Source organism: Bombus huntii, chromosome 16 (assembly GCF_024542735.1).
Source record: "Bombus huntii isolate Logan2020A chromosome 16, iyBomHunt1.1, whole genome shotgun sequence".
Classification (NCBI taxonomy): domain Eukaryota; kingdom Metazoa; phylum Arthropoda; class Insecta; order Hymenoptera; family Apidae; genus Bombus; species Bombus huntii.
The window spans coordinates 3,426,922-3,445,867 of NC_066253.1; the positions used below are offsets into that span (position 1 = coordinate 3,426,922).

An 18,946-nucleotide genomic window follows, 5' to 3' on the forward strand; every position below is an offset into this window, starting at 1 on the left:
TTCCGCTCTGGCAGGGAATCTTCAAAGCGTTTCCGACTGAGAATTCAGTTGTTAGACCAGGTTCCGTATTCTGGTTTCATTTTCTTCAAATAATTTTTTTCATTTTTACGATCCCTATTGTAAACTTCCAAGTGTATTGCGATGCAAATTCTTCGTCAAATCATATTTCTAATTAGCACGATTTAATATACAGATCTAAAAATTAATAATAATAAGAAAATAAGATAATTTGGAAGTTGTGTTTTTAAAAGAACAAACTTCGCTTTTAAATTAAATGATAGATTAAATAATTCTTAGATTACTTCTTTTAATTCCATTAATTCGATCAAAACGTAGTTTTTCCATGTATTGTGATTCAATTATTTGTGAACTCGAGGCAGCTGAGGTTGTTATCGGTCTACTAGAAAAACATTCCAGGTGGTCCTGTCAAAGCGGGTCGACTGAATGCATTTCAAAGGCCTCACGTGGCCCTCATGATTGCGCAATCGTTCGCTCTGTGAGCACAGAAGTCGATGATGCTGAAGACCACAGACTACGTTGTTTAGCTACCAAGAAAGAAAAGACTTCTTTGTTGCTAATCTCTCCCCTCGTTTCTCTCCTCTTCTCAGTTACTATTAAAATTATTCTCATACCATGAAAATATTCTTCTCGTTTTTCATATCTCTTATTGACAACTCAAACATGCCTTCTGATGTCAAAATCTTTTTTATTGCTAATGCTAAATCAAATTCAATTTCATCTCAAAAAATTACAGTGTTGCACTACTTAGCTGGAAAGATTATCGAAGAAATTATAATCTAATTGAATCTTTGCTTCAGTAAAATTAAGTCTAATATTAAGTTTCAAAATTTTCTTAGAGCTTTCATGTAAAGATAGATAATGGAAGAAAAAATACAGCAACACGTGGAACACTCATCCTCACCATGCGTGAAGCAGATGTTCATGTTTCACTTGATGCCAGCCGACGGCAGCGTTTCGAGCTGGGGAGTGCTGCCGGCTTTCCGCGGGTGTTGCCCAGGGAAAAAGAGGCAAGCAGAAAAATGAGGGGAGGGAAAACGCTTCAGGTCAAGGGATGAAGGTAATCATGGCTAACAAACTAGAAAAATTCTCTGTAATCGTGTCAAGAGAGAGACCAGTGACTCTGAGTTGACCCTTAAATGTTGCACGTGTCAAAGGACGCTTACCATGCTAGGGCTTACTCTTCAAATCACTTTGATCAACATTTTATATCGATCCTAGATGAACGATGTTCATCTAGTTGACGTTTTCATATAGGAAAAAAAAGTTGTCGAGGAGGTCCTCTTCAATTTAGATTAACCTAGTTCTTGATTAGCAGGGTTGCGAAGAAGATCCAGAATGGATTGGTTCAGGTTCCTTAATGGTTTCTGTAATGTGTTTTCAGTGAATTAAATATCTGGATATTAATTGGTACTAATTGTGGTACTAGGATTATTGAAAAAAGTTGAAAAAACAATTGATTTATATTGCAGATATTGTTCTAAGAGCGTTCATTTAATATTTATTTTGAAATATTTAGATTCAGGTTTAAATTAGAGAATGTTATCTATAATTTATGCCATTTTATAGGCTTAACATACATATCAAACTTCCAAATATAATTTCATCCAATATCTGATGACAGGAGACTCGTAGGAAGAATTGCAGAAAATTGTACATTTTATTTATTTCAGCCTGGAATTTATGAAGAAAGAAATATCCATGTCTTTTGTTGTGCTTAGCTATAAATCTACCAAAAGTGATATCTTGTGCAGCTATCCGCCCCTTCCTGTTTCCTCTTTGCAAGTAGCTGGGCTAATCTCTAAACCGCAGCATCCTGTGGGTGTACAAGTTGAACAGTTATAAAATTCCTGCTCAAATCACAAGAACACTCAGTCAAAAGACAATCTCCCTAGAATGTACATCATGGACCAAGCTGATTTTTGTTTCTGATCCTTCTTCCAACATCTCAGTGTTACTGTGTACAATGTGACAAAAATCAATTCTACATAGCATGTAAAAGTGTTTAAGTCTGAATCTGGAATTTGAACAGTGACAATTGGGCATTGAATGGGGAATAATTTGCATTTACTTGCAGTATTGTCACAAGGAGTGTTCTGGAATTGTGGAAATGATCCTGAACTGGCTACGTTGCGGCTCGTCATCGGGCACTTTGCTGCTTTACAAACGCAAGCTGCCTTTTGAAGGGCAACACCGTACTCAGTGAATCGCATCAGTGAACATTTTTTCTTCTCTTCATTCACGTCGTTAACAATTACTGAACTTTTTTTTCATTGTTCTTTGTACATGGGTGTAGAAATAAAAAAAAAAGAAAAACGAGAAAAAAAGTGGTAAGTCGTGGCTTTAGGCGACCACAATAAATAATCATGCATTCTGAACAATCTGCTGACCGTTTTTTTTTCTCGTCCTCTATCAACAAACACACAACCAGCAGAGCTCTCCATATTTCTTTTTTTACAGACATTTTATTTCGTCTTAAATAATTATTTCTTATATAACTACCAATTAAAGAGAGAGAGAGAGAGAGAGAGAGAGAGAGAGAGAGAAAGACTGAGAGAGAAAGAGAGTATGTGATCGTATGAATGTTGTTAACAAAATGACATTAGCGATTACGGAAATTCTAATGATTCCGTCGGTAAAGTAAAACAATTTCCTATGTAACGTGATAGCAATCTTTCCCTTTTTTTTTTTTTAAAGAGATTACATGTTCGTCATCGAATAATATAAAGTGCAATGTCTGTTATGCCCGCGGTGAATGCAGTTGCAACTATAAACGGATTAGCTCCGTTTCTTTGCTGCGATTAATTTAAAAGAAAAAAAAAATAAAACAAAGAGGAAGAAGAAGAAATGAGAAATAAGAACGTAGAAGAAAAAAAAGAAAGATTTAGCGATTATTTTGCGATGATAATAATAAGGCAATTTCAATGTTTAAAATTGTTCGCGTAAAATTTGTCACCTATAAAAAGTCAGTCTCATTTTTGTCTACGACGTGCCGTGATAATGACGTAATTTCAATTACAAGTTATGTACAATTTGCGGCGATACTGTGGACAACGGTGGTGCTTTGCATTTTCTTTCTTCGTTTCCTTTTTCTTTTTTTTTTTTTTTTGGAACTTTTTAAATATAACGATCTACGTATAAGAATGACGATCTACGGATCATATTCTTAATCATACAAAAATAAGCTAAGCTGTTTTTCAATATTTTGCCGGAGTTCTAGGAGGAAAATGAAACTAAAAGGCTTCGTTCAACAAAGTTATTTCGCAACCACCGTGGTCCAATGCCATTCGGAGCGTAGGAAACACAGTTTCCTTATACGCTGACTCCGATAAAAACTCTTTTTCTTAACGTTAAACTTTCGATAAAGTTTCAAGAGTTAGAACCATTAAAAAAAAAATGTACAACAACACGTAGAACTCTTAGCTTCTGCCCTCAACGTGCCTCCCGTTTCCTCCTCATTTAAAAGTATTAAAACGTTCAACTATCAAGGAAAAAGGAGGCTTCTGGTTTAGCCAGCCTCTTGCTGGCTTTCATAGCACTCGAGCGATCGTGAAGCTGATCAAAGCTAAGAGAAACACTGTTTTACGAGTATCGTATATCCTTATTCAAATTGAACTACAATAAGAGGCACTCTGCTGGCCAAAAATACAAGAATTATCTGACTTGTTAACAAACTTGCAAAGATTCAGTTTAATGGCAGGTACTTGATTAGGATTACAGCAAAATAATCAACAGGTACTTGATCATCTATGTTTGTTAGCTTAACACTTAGCCAACCGAATAGGGAGATCTCCCCATTTTAAAATACGTCGCTGCATAACCGAATGGGGAGCTTTCTCATTTTGACCTTAATAACGTGTTTTCTTTTTTCTTTTTGTTGTGATCAATTATTGTTTACCTGGAATTGTTCTCAATTAATTGCGCCACTTTTTCTGCTTTTATAAAGTACAGTATACAATAAAATACACCAATTTAGTAGTGTTAAAATTAATTAAAAAGTTACGCTACCAGTTATGACTAGATAAAGTTATAATCGAATGATACCATACTATAAAAAAATATTAAGATACATTATGAATTTTTAATTTCACGTTCAAGTCGTGTTATTTATCTTCAGTCATCTTTAATGTTTTTAATTTTACCTATATCTTTTTATACTTTCAATATGTACTCTTAATTTGATGTTTTATATAAACAATATGTGAAATCATTAAACAAAATCATTACCGTAAAATATAATTGACCACTTAAATAATTTTTAGACTTCTTTGTTTTTCAAGTAGTGAATAATAGTCCACGTTATTTGGAAAAATGCGCGATAGACAGCGTATAGGTTGGCTTGTCCATTACGGTGAGAAACGTATAGCTCGCTGTGGCGCGTGCGATTGATTAAGTGTTAAGCAAGGTAAGAATTCATTAATAGACTACGAATATTTATGCAAATTTTTATGAAATGGATTCTACACAGAAATTTCATTTGAGTACTACTCTTGACATTTTATATACTTTCGCCTATTATGTGTATCTTTGCATTCATAAATTTTCCATAAATGCCTGAATATTCGTAGTCTATTCATTAAAATATATGTTTACAGGACTCGAGTAAAAGTTGTAAGATTAGGTAGAACTTAATTGAAACAATCATTGCAAGACTATTTGCAATTGAAACAGTTGATATGAACAGTTTCAAAGTATCGAGTACCAGTTCAGTTTGCTGTCCGTTATTGAAAACATCTTGGATTTTAGCCTGCAGTATACCTCACAACAATCTCCTTAAATGTTAGTCAGGATAAAAGGGTTGTTCGCATCGCGTTCGCGTTTCGAATGCAAGAAAGATAGAATCTCACGAGAATTCGTCTATCAACGGTCTCAGAGGTGCGATAACAGAGCTAATTTAGCACAGCGTAACTTTGTTACCGTTCAAGAACAAACGTTCTTTTTCCTGTTTGTTCTTTCTTTCATTTTTTTTAGCTTTCCCTTTGTACCTTAACGCAATAAAACATTCGAGGATCATTATTTTGTCGGCGGTAATGAACGCCAATTAATTTAAACGCACAATGGAACGAAGATATTAAAGCTAGATACGGAAAAGAGGGATAAGATATTAACGATAAAAAGCGACGTAGAAATAGCGATGGGTCCAGCATCATACTCTCCTCCTATCGTCATCAAACGTTCTTTCTGATATATATCGTTCCGAAATGTTCGCGCTATTCCTTCTAGCGACTCTTGAATACCTCGAAACAAAATAATTAGCAGAAACTGATGGCGACACAATGCAACAATTACGATCTTTAACCTCGTTAAACACTCATGATTATGTTACGTTACTTATTTACGTTATTTGGAGGGCTTCGAATGGACACACAGTTTCGAAGCGTTCAAGACAACATCTTCGGCGATATGCAAGACCTCGAGAGACGTTCTTTTAACAAAGTCTAACGACTGAACACCCATCGCCGGATGTACAATACTAGGTGTTCTGAGCTTTGGTACAGGCACGTAGAAACATTAAATACTATGCGTAATAATTTACACATCCTTGATCAGTCAGTCCTCAAGCATCTCGAGCTGAACGTCGTTGGAGACATATGAGGGAAGTCGTAGTATAAGGACGCTAGGCTGCTCAAGTTATACCCTGTGTGTCTTTTTGTCTCTATACTGTTTAATCGAAGCAGCCTTTTATCGATCCTGGTTGCGTCTTCATGGTGTCTCCTTGATTTCACGATCGCTCGAGGGTAACGTATGCTTATTCGGCAGAGTTACGAACAACAACGGTCGTCGCTGCTTGGTCTCCGGTCGGACGAAGAAAGATACATAGTCGGTGCTGTCTTGCGAGCCAGGTCATCGACGACGCTAGGTCACCAGAAGTGGGACTGCACGTAGCCGCCGCCCATACCGATAGGATTGAAGCGATGTGGGTGTATCTTCTCCATCCTCATGGCGCCAGGGCCGCCACTTCCGCCGAGGAAACTGCTGTGTGGCCCGCCACGCGGCCCGAAACCACCTCCCGCTCTTCCTAACATTCCTGGCCCACCTCCACTGATACCCATGCCCATTCCTGGTGGTCCACCAATTCCCCTGCCCCTTCCTCCACCTCCCAGGCCGCCTCCAGCACCTGAAATCATTTCACTAATCAGTATCATCGATAATTTTTTTAGAAATGAAAATTCTTCTTTTAATTTCCAGGTTAAGAATGGAATAGTTCTAAAGGAAACCGGCGAGAATATACATAAACAGGTAGATGGTGTATAGAATAAAGTGGACAGATGCTGATTGTTCGTTTCTAATCATTTTAATCAAATTTAACGAGCGACTACAGAATCACGTAGACCCGTGTAGCAACAAGGAATAAGAAAGGTATGAGATACTTATGCGGGGGGCGTGTCTGAAAAAATCTCGAGCAAACTTGTCGTGTTTTGTCCTGATGATGACTATGATTCCCGTTCGTTTATTCTTTTTCAAGCAATTCAAGTATCCTCTCTGTTGAGTGGGGTAATAATGATGATTAGACTGCGGATTTTTATGAACATAACTAAAGAAATGGTACCTAAATGGAAATTTGTTTCAAATGTGTACTAAATATTATAATGAATACTGTACTGCTTAATTAGCGTTTAAATACGAATATTCTATATATTAAACCATCTCATAAGTAATATGGTCGCTAATTTTTGTATACTAAATGAAAATAAAACATTGCATGATGGCAATTGACCAGTACAGTTAATCAGTATGATTTTATTTCTTATAATTCTTTATCTTTTTCTGAAGCTTTTTATCTCAATTTTATAAAACTTCAGTAGTAACAATTTTCATTCTTTTAAACTTAATTGTCAGAAAAACTGTGTTACTTACGAGGTAGCCTGATACTTTTGCATATTATATGCATGGTGTGCATGTTTGAACCTTCAAATCTTCCATAAGTGAATAAAAATCCGCAGTCTAATGATGATATATCGGAATCAACTATATTGGATAAGTGGGATATCATCAGCACAAAAGCCATAAGTATGTTGTTAGGCCAGTTTCTCGATACGACTCGACGCACGTATTTCGTGCGTTGAACACACGTTTTCTTAAATGGAAATGTTCGTACAACAATTGTCGTTTAGTCTACCCATATACCACATAGTTGTAGTTCTCTACTATATCAATGTAACGTGTCCTGTGTGTGTATCATGTATGCGTGTGTCTCTTTACAGATGCGCAGAGTGAACTGGAAATCGAAAAGAAACGCTTAATTAGGTTATGTTAGAAATATCTTCTCCGCTTAAAACAATGAATTACAAGAGAAAAATTGTGCTTGGTAATTACGATCAGTTCTAAATAGTTGGGAGGGGGGAGGGCGTTATTTTGCAGATGATAGCGCCACTTCCGGTTCACTCTGCATCTTGCAAATATGTCGATCATTTTAAACGCTAGAATCGAATCTAATTTTCGGTAAAGTGAGATCAATTAATTACAGTAAAACGTTGATCGCATAACCGTGTTTTTTCGATTTTCTCTCCTTTTTTTAAATATTCGTTTCGGTAGAAGAAAAAGAAAAATACGATGATGAATATATTATTGGGAATGTCGCAGGCATTTTCAACCGAGACATAATTCTCTGTCCCCTCCAATTTCGTCGCTCTCAAGTTACTCTGTAAAAATCTTTCTAGATAAATGATAAATTCTTACGACATTTTTTCCCAATTTTTACTTCAAATTCCACATATTATAATTTTTCTAGAGGAATATTTTCACGTGTTCTGAATAAATTTTTGAAACTTTTAATATAGGAATTGGATGATGAATTTTTCTGGTGATTTTTCGACTCAAGAAGAAGAGAATGAGAGAGAAGAGAAAAAGCAAGAGAGCGAGGAAAAGAGAAGTAAGCTTTTATCCGTTGTATATCCCGGATACTCCACTTCTTTCTTTCTTTTATTCATTCTCTCGTTAGTTATTTCCTTATTCCATATCACAGCCATCGTTAGCACTACTAGACTTCGGGATTATAACCATTTTCGCACAATCTTCGATCCGTTAGACCTTACAATTTACTACTTAACATGTTAAGTTAAAAATTAGAATTTCGATTTATTTACACTGGACACTCGCGTCGTTCTTTCATCCATAAACGTAATCATTTTTATTGCTCTCATTCAATATTATTGCGACAATGGGAACGATCGTTTCTACTTTTTAAATTTTATTGTTATTACCAGAGTTCCTAGGGAATTTTTATATCTTTCTGAAATAATCTCCATTTTGATTTTTATTCCTCTCAAATGCTTTTTTCTTTCGGTTTCTTCTTCTTTCTTTTTTCTTTTTTGGAAAGAACAACGTGAGATCATTTCATAACATGAATACATTCTAAAGGAATATTTGAAAATCTTACTCATTAACCCGACTAACTTAAGTACTAATTAAATTCTCGGTGTTAAATTATTCCAGCTTCCTATTTTTTTACCATTCCTCTTTTTTCAGCCCTATCGCAGCGACCGATCCGTCTGTCTTTTACTTGTTCTTTAATTCGAATTTCGCAGCGATAGGAATTTTACAACAGACGCAATTGTGTGCAAAGGGCTCAAATACCAGCGCATTCGCAATATTAAATTCCTAAAGAGTTTCTATTTTCTAAATCCCAAATTTTTCGTCAATCGGGAATGCATAATCCTATGTATAAAGTCTGTCTTTCTTTTGATTATTATTTTCATTTTTCAAGCTTTTTCCAGATTTTTATTAACTCATTTTAATTTAATTAAATTCGTTCTCGCTAGTCAAATCATATCTTATGTTTATCAAGTACATTACATCTGAATAATAATAATTGAAAAAATTAATTGAAAAATGTCTTATTAATCTGCAGAAACTGAACTCTAAACTAACTTACTGAGAAGCCAACCATTCTAATCATTTCTCTACAGACTATTCAATACTAATCATATTTATTTATGTTAATCATCCACATTATTATTACAATTTCAATTTTTTATAACATATATAATTTTATATAAATAAATTTGAATCTTGTGTAAATAAAGAAACAATTTATTCAAGCGAAAAAAGATCATGCACTCCCGTTCTTGATCATGCACCTGAACGTGTTATTAATATAGGAGCAAGATGAATCGTACCTCCTACCAAGGGAGATCTATTATTTTCTAACGTCAATACGGACCATATATCGAAAGCGTCCACGTCATAATTATACTTCGAACAGTCGCGAAAAGTCGACTAAAAAAAGGAACGATTGTCAGGGTCGTAGGAGATACGTGTGTTTCTCATATATTCTAGCTAATTCGAAATTCACCATTTTTTCTCGACCGATTCATATATATATAATATATATTTATATTTATGTATTTAGCATTAAAAGGACGAAAGTTAGTAACAGCGAAGATCGTTTAACCTTATAACATGGAAAAATGGCGATCAATTCGAAAGGACGATTGCCATTTTTCCTTTCGTTCAATATTGTTGCTTCAGCAACGACATATCACCAAATACAATGCTTCTTCTCAAGCCTATTCGCTTGTCTACTGTTCGAATTATCTTTAGAAAGACAATTTTCGTCGGCAAATTTCATCCATTAGTTTTACAAGACGAGGTATAATTTATCTAATGAGAATAAATAGTCGCGATTCGTCTTACAGGATGAATGAATATACTGATATTCATATATATATATATATATATATGAATATATATTTACTATCTATACAGTCCACTGAGAAATCGATATCAGTGAACACAATGAACAAAGTATCGATTAACGGACAGTCGTAAAAATTGTGCAACCTTTGCAAGGAAGGACTCGTCTAGCTATTCAGAGTTGTTAAACTGGGCATTACTTAATAGTTCTATCTAAGTAAAACCCAGAAACGTCCTCTTTTTTCTTGTTCAACACATTGACCATCAAAATATTGGACACTACTATCCATTGTTAATACAGTTAATCAACTTTCTGAGCAGTTATCTTTGATACGATATAAGATTAATTAATGAGTGTCTTCTATATTTTGTGTCAAAGTGTTAAATCAAACTCTGCTAGCAGTAAAACCGTATCATAAAGCTCCTCTTTATTGGAGGAGAGTCTTCGAACCACAGACTTCTTGCCTGATAGATTACAAAGTACTCGTTTACATTCGTTGAGCAAATTGTGTGGTTGTTTATTGAATTACAAACAGTTGTGCTTTGTGTTAAGATCAGGCTTAAGCCTGAGGAACTTTACATCTTGTTATTATAATACAAAAGCAAAGTCAAATAAAGCTAGAATTCACATAGAAAAAAAGAATTAATCCTAAAATATTGAATCAGAAAGCAACAGTTTGTTCCTCTTGACTAAGAATCTGTTTTCTCCAGTTACAATTAATGGTAGTAACAATTGTGCTTGGTATTAAGCGCACTTAATCATGCCAATCTCATTACACCAATAGGAATTCATAGTATCATAACTGCAAGGGTAACAACGAGTACCAAACAAGAAATTGCGTTCTTCTTTTAATAAAGGTAATGCGCATAACGCTGGTATTTATTCCTGGTTGGGTACAGACGTTCTCCTTTGTGGATTGGCGAGCATAGAAATGAAAATGATTTATGTTAAAGAGTTATACGAAACACTTGGAGACAAATGCAGTTGGACAAATAGTTTCATTAAAATAGGTGGACAGTGCAACACTTGTAAGCCTAAAAATTCTTTATGTCCGTTTAATTTGCGTATTATCCACCTAGTAAATTAGACTTAGACCTTTAAATATGATGGAATGTCAGGTATGAAGAGGAAACTATTTATCTAAATACATCTGTCCACTACTGTATATGATAATCGCTTGAAAGAGGACACAGCCATGCACTGAGCAAGTTTTCTGTCAAAGCCACACGTTTCTGCAAATGCAATCTGTCCAGAACTAACCATAGATTAGCAACGACGCTCATTAAATAATAATTATTCGCAGGCATACAACAACTTATGTGACAGGAGAGCTGCGTGCTTTATATACTGCTCCAAATTCTTTTCTACAGGGAACATAATATTCTTTTGATGAATTAATTTATGTAGTTCTCTGATATTATTTCAAAAATATTCTTATTTTGAGCAGTGTATAAACAAATCGCAAAACATCGTGTTACGAAGAATCCTACTCAGAACGTACATATTTCCTTTGAACATACATATTTCCTTGTGTTTTAAAAAAACCTTAAGCCCTAATTAATTATAATTAGAAAGACATAAAAAGAAAAAAACAAGTATCTCGCACGCACGTTCATCATTGAAGGATCATAAGAGGAAGCAACAAATATCTTCTTAAACAGAAAATGTATTTCCAAAGTCTTAAATAAGTAACAAAACATATATGTATATGTAATACGAAACGGTATGTCTTACCAAAAGAAAGTACAAAAAACAGCTTAAAGACGTACATAATTATACAATAATTTGCTGACACAAAAATGTATAGAACTAGGATGATGCTCCATAGCATGGTTTGAACAAATTTGAGAAACGATGAGGCAAAATCAACATAGTAACAGCAGCATCGGCAACTAGAAAAACAGAGTTACAATTTCGTTGACCAGGCAATGTCCAAAAAAAACAAACTTCTAAAAAACCAGCCTTGTGTGCAGAATACAACTTAGCGAGTGTTTCTCTTTTTTCTTTCAATAATCACAAGCTGCCACTGATTCTAGCAGGATACGACATATTTCAGTCTTTTTTTTCTTTTCATTTCTTGCTTTTTGTCCACTAAAGATCATCACACACAAAAACATTTCTATCACAGCGACACTACATGTTTGCATTCTTGTCTGTTTCATTAATACTGTCTTTTGGGTCCGTCTGCAAGGAGATTTTTCATTCTTTCATCAACTGAACACCACTGTCAGAAGAGATCTTCTATGTTTCTTACTTTTTTTTTTTCTTTTTCTTTCTTTTCTTATTTTTCAATTTCACGTGAAACAATCTCATGCGCACAAAATCAAAAAAACTTGTAACAAAAACAGAAAGAACACAGAGAAACAAAACAGGCGCGACAAGAAACGTGTCTCCACACATTCGCAGAGAATCTGCTGCATTATTCGTTGCGCGCATTAGAACGCAAACAGCATTTTCAATCTTCGCTGTACATTGATTTAGATGCAGCCATATCTGGCAAACAATTCAAATGTTAGACATGATCTCACATTTACACGCCGTCAATGATGCGAACGCTCTTTTGAAGAAAAATTTCAAATTACAAGAGATCATTCGCATCCTGGACAACGTGTTTCAGATAGACATAGAAATTTTGTACACCTTGCAACTACGTTACAAAATTTGTTACAATGACCATTACCCTCTGTTCTCGCAATTACGCGCGTATCATCGCAAGAAAAAGAAAAGAAACGGAGAAAACTAACACGACAATTTGAAAAAATCAGGAACTAAGGAAAAAGTGAGAGAAAACGATAGAGACAGGAATAAATAGAGATGTGTTCTATGGAAAAATGATCTTTCAAAATCTTAGTGCTTCTACGGTTCAACAATATGCCGATAACAAAACAATGGTTTACTGCGATTTTAGTAAGATTCATAGAAAGCCAAAATGCAGATCTGACCTGTCAGTAAAAATCAAATATCATAATTATTCACAAATTAAGATTTATAATACATAATGTTCTTTATGAAATTTGTATTTTTACAATTTGTTCTTCAAGGAAGTAATTTCTACTGTCAGGTTGAGAACGAAAGAAACTCGGGCAAGACTAATTGTCTATCAAGAAAATCGAAACTACTTACCTCGACTTTGGTTATAACCAGCCTGCCATCCAGCGTAGTATGCCGCTTTCTGCTTTCCGTGTTCCTCCGCGATTTTTACGCTAAGTGGCTCTGATCCACCTTCTGGTATCGTACCGTGTAGTCGTGCGATTGCTTCTTGTGCTTCTTCCCGCTTGTCAAATCTATAGGGACACAGTAACCAGAAACAAACATTAAAAATCAACCAAAAAGGTTTACTTGGCAATGGACGCGAGTAACCCCTGCCAGATCTATGTAATAACGTATGAGGTTGAGATTGAAAGAACTATCTAGAGCGTGCTATATAGAACACGAGTTAACGAGTCCTTAAATCTGCCAAAATTAAGAAATTTGTCAAACTAGTTTCGATTCTATTTCCAGATGCTTGACACACTTCCCAGACTATTTTCCTACAACAAACCAGAAATCTAGTTGCATGTACAATTCACGATGGCTAACTAGGTCAGTGGTCGGTAAATCGAAATTATGCAAGTGAAACAAACGGCAGAGGAACGGTACAAAAATAATTTGGCACCAAAGATCTCGGAAAATAAATACAGGTATCTAACACGCGCGGATACGAATTGCATAATGACTAGGCAGTTTTTGTCTACTATGTATCAACAGCTGTATCTGTCAATTAATAACTGCTCCAATTTTCTAAGCACATGGTGTACGTATAATGAAAACAATAAAAATGTAATTGATCAACCAATACATGGAGAATACATTTCTATGAATACTTCCATCATAGTTTGTTACCAGCTTGGGATGTTATGTTACTAATTATGACAAGAATGGCAATACGCCAAGGAGTATGAGCTTATATTTTTCATTAGCATGACAATTTGCCTTTTAATGCTAAATGGAACTGTCTCTTTGTAATACATTTTCGCAAGACTACTTGATAGTACTAGATGATTTTGAGTATGGGATGCTACAAAAGTGAAAGAAACATACCTCACGAATGCTACACCCCTTGGTAATCCAGTGAGCTTATCTTTTAAAATGTTCTTTTGCACGATATTTCCGTATTTGCTAAATATATCATCAATTTGACTTTCAGTTATATTTCTGAAACAAACATGATGTAATATCATTACTATACGTTCCAATTTTTATCTACTAATAGATAAATTTATATTAAATATCATAATATACCTTGGCAAATTTGTTACATAAAGATTAGTTTCTTTGATCTCCTCACCAGATGGCCGTGCAAAAGACACTTTTAGCCTTTTATTCTGGACTTGGAGTCCATTTAAAGTACTTATAGCAGTGGCTGCATCTTCTGCTTTCGCATAATTAACAAAGCCGAACCCGTAACTATATCCTGTCTATAAAATAAAATGATAAATGTAGATTCTTGTAAAAATATATAAATTGATTATAGTTTCATGTAATGCACCTACTTTATAATCTTTCATAACACGACAAGATTCCACAGGTCCGATAGTTACAAACAAACTATAAAGATCTTTCTCTGTCATACTCTGTGGAAGATAATTGATGATCAAATTCGTTCTTGGTTCTTCATTGCCTTTGGTTTGTTGTTGTTGCTGCTGTTGCTGCTGTTGTGGCTGGGGTTGCTGCTCCCGTTGATCTGTCATTTTGGTAAATTCTTGTTCTATTTTCTGACTCTCCGTTTGATTCTGTGGTTCTTGTTGATCTGTTGTTGCTGGCTGTGAGTTCTGTGGCTCTGACTGCTGCGTACTCCACCTGATACGTCCCAGCATAATCGTTGATGGGGTCAGCAAATACAAAAAATATAAACAAAATCATTACTACGTTTTCCCCGTGCAATGCCATGATCGTTGCTCTGTCTGCGCTTTTGAATGCTCTCATTTTCTTTAAGCAATTGAAAATAAATAGAAAATAAATCTGCATATATACATATATGTATATGATGCCAGACCTGTGTGTCAGAAACAAACAAACAAAGGCAAGTAAGGACAAAACGGAACCAGCAAGAGTAGCCATGAATGAAACCAACATAAATCAAACCAATAACGTAGCATGTCAATCGTGAAACTAAACAGAAAGATATCACTTAGCTAACAAACAGCTACCAAAGTAACATATAATAGTTCAATTTCCAGATATAATGCAAATACTAATGTACTCCTATATAAAATGCTTATGTATCATAACCTTTTTACATGAAAATGTAACAGAGGTGATAAATGTGTATATGAATGGACAAACTGACTAAAAAATTAGCTCCATTTTAATACGATTTTAACAATGAGTACCCGTGAAGGTGTCCTAGAACGAGGGTATCTATTTTTCAATGTAGCAATGTTTCTCTACTCGTAAGCACGTTCATCGAATTGTGAAAAAAAAGGGGGAGGAGAGCACGCTTCGTTGACGAGAACTTCCGCGTATTCGATCGCTTGTGTCTGGTTTTGTTTATTATTTACGCGCTCGTGCTCGATTTTTATTAGCGACTTGAGAACGCGTTTCTTCATTTCGTTGTCATTCATTAGCGAGTCAGTGATGAATTCTCTCGAGGTAATGTAACGGCTGAGTCAACGCTAGAAAGAGATGGAGAAAGAAAAATAATGGAGGGAAAAAGAGAGAAGGAAATCAGAATTAGGAGTTGAGTGAGAGAAAGTAACCCTTTGGCCTTATTTTGAAGAAGCCCGGGGAAAAGGCCCGGCAGATTCGTGAATCGACCAAGCTGTCAGAATATGGAGGGAGTGAGAGGAAAAGAGGGCACCAGAGCAGGCGAAGGAAAAGGACAGACGGACCTGAAGATATAAACCTTAGTTTAATGAGTGGTTATATGGGAGTGTGGAAATAAGATATACATACCGAAGCGGGAAGAAGATGTGAAGAAAAAAACTGTCGTGTATAGTGGGAGAAGAGCAGCGAAAAGGTGCAGTGCATTCACTCTCACTTGTGTCACGCGCGTATATGCAACTCTCTGGCTTAATGCACGCCAACAATTATGTAAGCGAATCGTTGCACCATCACGAATAATGCACACACTTGATTATCATACGTCGATGGTCTTTAGTGTGGTTCAGTTGATTTCACAGAGAAGGGCTCGATACATAGAGAAATGGAGTAGTTAGCGAGCGAAGAATCGCGGAGGAACGTAACACGATGCGAACGACACGGCGTACGCAAACGTACTGAGCCCCAGCCCTGACCTGCCTCGCGCGGCACCCTCTCGCGGCACGCTACCCCACTACGCTACTCTTACTCCGAACAAACTTACAGAGTGTTTCAATTCTTTGGTACATTTCAAATCTGTACCTAATATTATTAAGACCTTTCTAGCACAGTAATTTACCGACTAATATTATTAATATATTATATAATTACATTAGATATAGTAATTATAATTATATTATAATACACTATGTACACGTTATAATTATTAGTACCAGAATGGAAATACCTCTCCGTTAGTACTAATAATATTAGTAAATTTAAAAATTAGAAGTTGTAGTTAGAAGTAAAAAATATTATTATATAAATATTCAATAATATTATATATGCTTGATTAACAACTTTTTTACAGTGGTTATATATTTCCACTGTAGGGGGCTGTCTTGTACGATTGAATTGATATTACGAACACAATTTTACAAGTGCATACATATGGTGCAAGACCTCAATTAACTAATAATATTAGTAAGCTCACAAGTTAGAAGTTCTAGTTAAAAATACAAGACATAATTTATGTAAATATCAAATATATGTTATGTTTGATCAAAAATCTTTTCACAAAAAATTGTAATATTTTCTCTGTACAGGGCCGTTTTGCACAATTGATCTAATATTATTATCGAAATTTTACATGTATGCATATGTATTACTAGGTACATATATTAACTCCCTAACAAATGAAACGCCCAGTACAATGGGGATGCGCATGGAGCGGGACATCCCGCCTAAATTTCTGGCGCATGTTTACACGAATCCGGGGCCTATGCCAATTTCTCTCATTATTCTATTCTTTCGACGTCGATTTTTAAATAGAATAAATCTATGACTACTAGTTTTCAAAATTATTCTGTTCTTAATGTTCATTATAATCACTTAATACAGAAAATAGTTAAAAAGAATTATAGCCGCGATTTTATAAATAAAATTAATGTACCATTTCTACGCGAAAGACAGAAAATTTAATTCTTTGAACACTATTATTATATATTGTGTATGAATGTGTAACTAAATTTGCAAACACATTTTTGTTAAACATACCTTGGCAATGCCTCCCAATAAGGAACTGCGAACATCGCAAATGTAACGCGCGACTTTACTATGCAGCTTGAGTTTCACGTGATATTGAAAAAGCTTGTACAATCCTATCGCAGTAAGATTTTACGAAACCAGAACCGACATACTTTGTTCTTGTTTGGGTCGCACAACCGTCATTTTTCTTTTACACCCTATTTTGTTTCAGGAAACGAGGTTACTCTTTTAATCGGTGGAATTTATCTGCATTATACTTGTCCTATTTATACGTATATTACATATAAGAAAAGGGAAAAAGGCGATAACGCTGCTCAAAATAAGTACATAACGTATCTAATAACTAAATTGCAAATTTTTATGCAAATACGTATTTTGGAGAAAGTAATTTAAAAAACTAGAACCTTGGTAGAAAATTGTTTTATCTATCAAATATAAGAGAAGATATAGAAAACAGTATACTTATATAGGTATTTTTTCATATTAGGTATTTTTTCATAGATTCTCTGCATTTTTATATCTTAAAATACTGCATAAATGCATAAAAATCTTCGGCCTAATTATTAGTAGCTGTTTATGCATTTGGAGGAAATTTAAGGGTGCAAAGGTCTGCAGAATCCATACACTATGCAAAATTATGTAAAATATCTAAAGTAGGGTAATTATTATAATATTTATTGTTAGTAGATAAAACAACTTTCTATTTAAATTCTGTTTTCTTAGTTATGTTCATAAAAATATAATAGTGCATCAAAGCCCGCAGTCTACTAATAATAATTTTAAATATCAATATTTCGTTATATACGTAGGTATTCTAAAAATTCTAAAAATCCAGTCTCTCTTAAGTTCTCAAGCCACTGCATTGCGCTATTATACACTACCACCACAAGCCTACTTCCGGGAAACTTAACACGATCGTTCCTTCGGTTTATCTAAAATTCGATATTTCATCCAAATTATCATACACCAAACAAAAGTAGAAACAGCAATACAATAAATATCATCTAAACTTTCAAAAGATATAAAAATATAATGTTAAGACATGTAAACAACAGTTTTATGTATTAAAAATACAACGACCACAATTTCTAACCTCGATATAGATTCCATGACTAATAAAACGCAATAGATTGTTAGCAAGCAATTTTTTCCATCTTTTTGTCAACGTTAAATGTTTTCAGCTAAGAAAATCAAGTTTAAATAGGAAACTTACCCCGCTTGGGGATTCATACTGCCTTGCATACGTTCGTTTTGTTCGTGTGTGGCCATCCCGAGCGTACGCGAAACATAACACTAAGTGTTAGAGTATCTTCTGTCGTAGCGGGCGATTTTTCATTTTCGCGTATCGGTCGTGTCGCATTCACGATGCTTTTCGGATGCACTGGCGCATTTTATAGAAATTTTCCTTTTTTCACGACTGCGCTACCAACATGCACGTGCGCACTAACTATAATGAAATATACCGTAGTTCCCGCTCCGAGATTGCTTCGAATTTTTTAATCAGCTTTGAAAATGCAATTCTAGCACTCCATGGAAAATTTTTTCTGCAAATTCGTTGCACAGATGATTTCGCTCGCTAGTGAGTTGAAATCGTTCAGGTTACTACCACCTGCGACGCTTTGCAATAAACGACAAACAAAGCACGAATAATGAATATGGGAAATATACGATTACAATCTCCTTATCCATGTCATGTTTTGTTTGAAACAGATGAGAAATTAAATACACAATTAAATGTAACGAATCGTAGGAAGATTGATAGCAGTTGATCGTAGAGGTTAGATTACTTAAGTTTCTTTTAGATGTTGATGTTTCGTAGAAGTTAGATTTCTTAGTTCTTAATCGTCTTGTTTTATTTGAAACAGATAAGAAATTAAAGTTCCTTCTGGAGTGCTGATTTCTATTGTTTCTTAAAATCTTATAACTGAAAAGTTAAATATCTTGTTTAGATTAATTGCTTAATAC

The 18,946-nt window shown here is 34.8% G+C and overlaps 1 protein-coding gene across 9 annotated transcripts; it reads right to left on the minus strand.

The window, feature by feature from the left end:
* Window positions 1-2,230: 2,230 nt before the first annotated feature.
* On the minus strand, window positions 2,231-18,396 carry LOC126874523 (sex-lethal homolog). Of its 9 annotated transcripts, none has more exons than XM_050636714.1 (6): window positions 18,195-18,396; window positions 14,188-14,494; window positions 13,937-14,112; window positions 13,736-13,849; window positions 12,779-12,939; window positions 2,231-6,136 (listed from the first exon to the last, which is right to left on the minus strand). In XM_050636714.1, exons 1-6 carry the CDS (start codon window positions 18,248-18,250, stop codon window positions 5,880-5,882), a joined length of 1,071 nt encoding a protein of 356 aa, XP_050492671.1. In that variant the 5' UTR covers window positions 18,251-18,396; the 3' UTR covers window positions 2,231-5,879. The 9 variants fall into 9 exon arrangements, with proteins under 9 accessions (XP_050492671.1, XP_050492674.1, XP_050492673.1 ...); XM_050636717.1 differs by having other exon boundaries at window positions 14,188-14,690; window positions 18,195-18,342; XM_050636716.1 differs by lacking the exon at window positions 18,195-18,396 and adding an exon at window positions 15,590-16,076 and having other exon boundaries at window positions 14,188-14,690.
* Window positions 18,397-18,946: the final 550 nt, after the last annotated feature.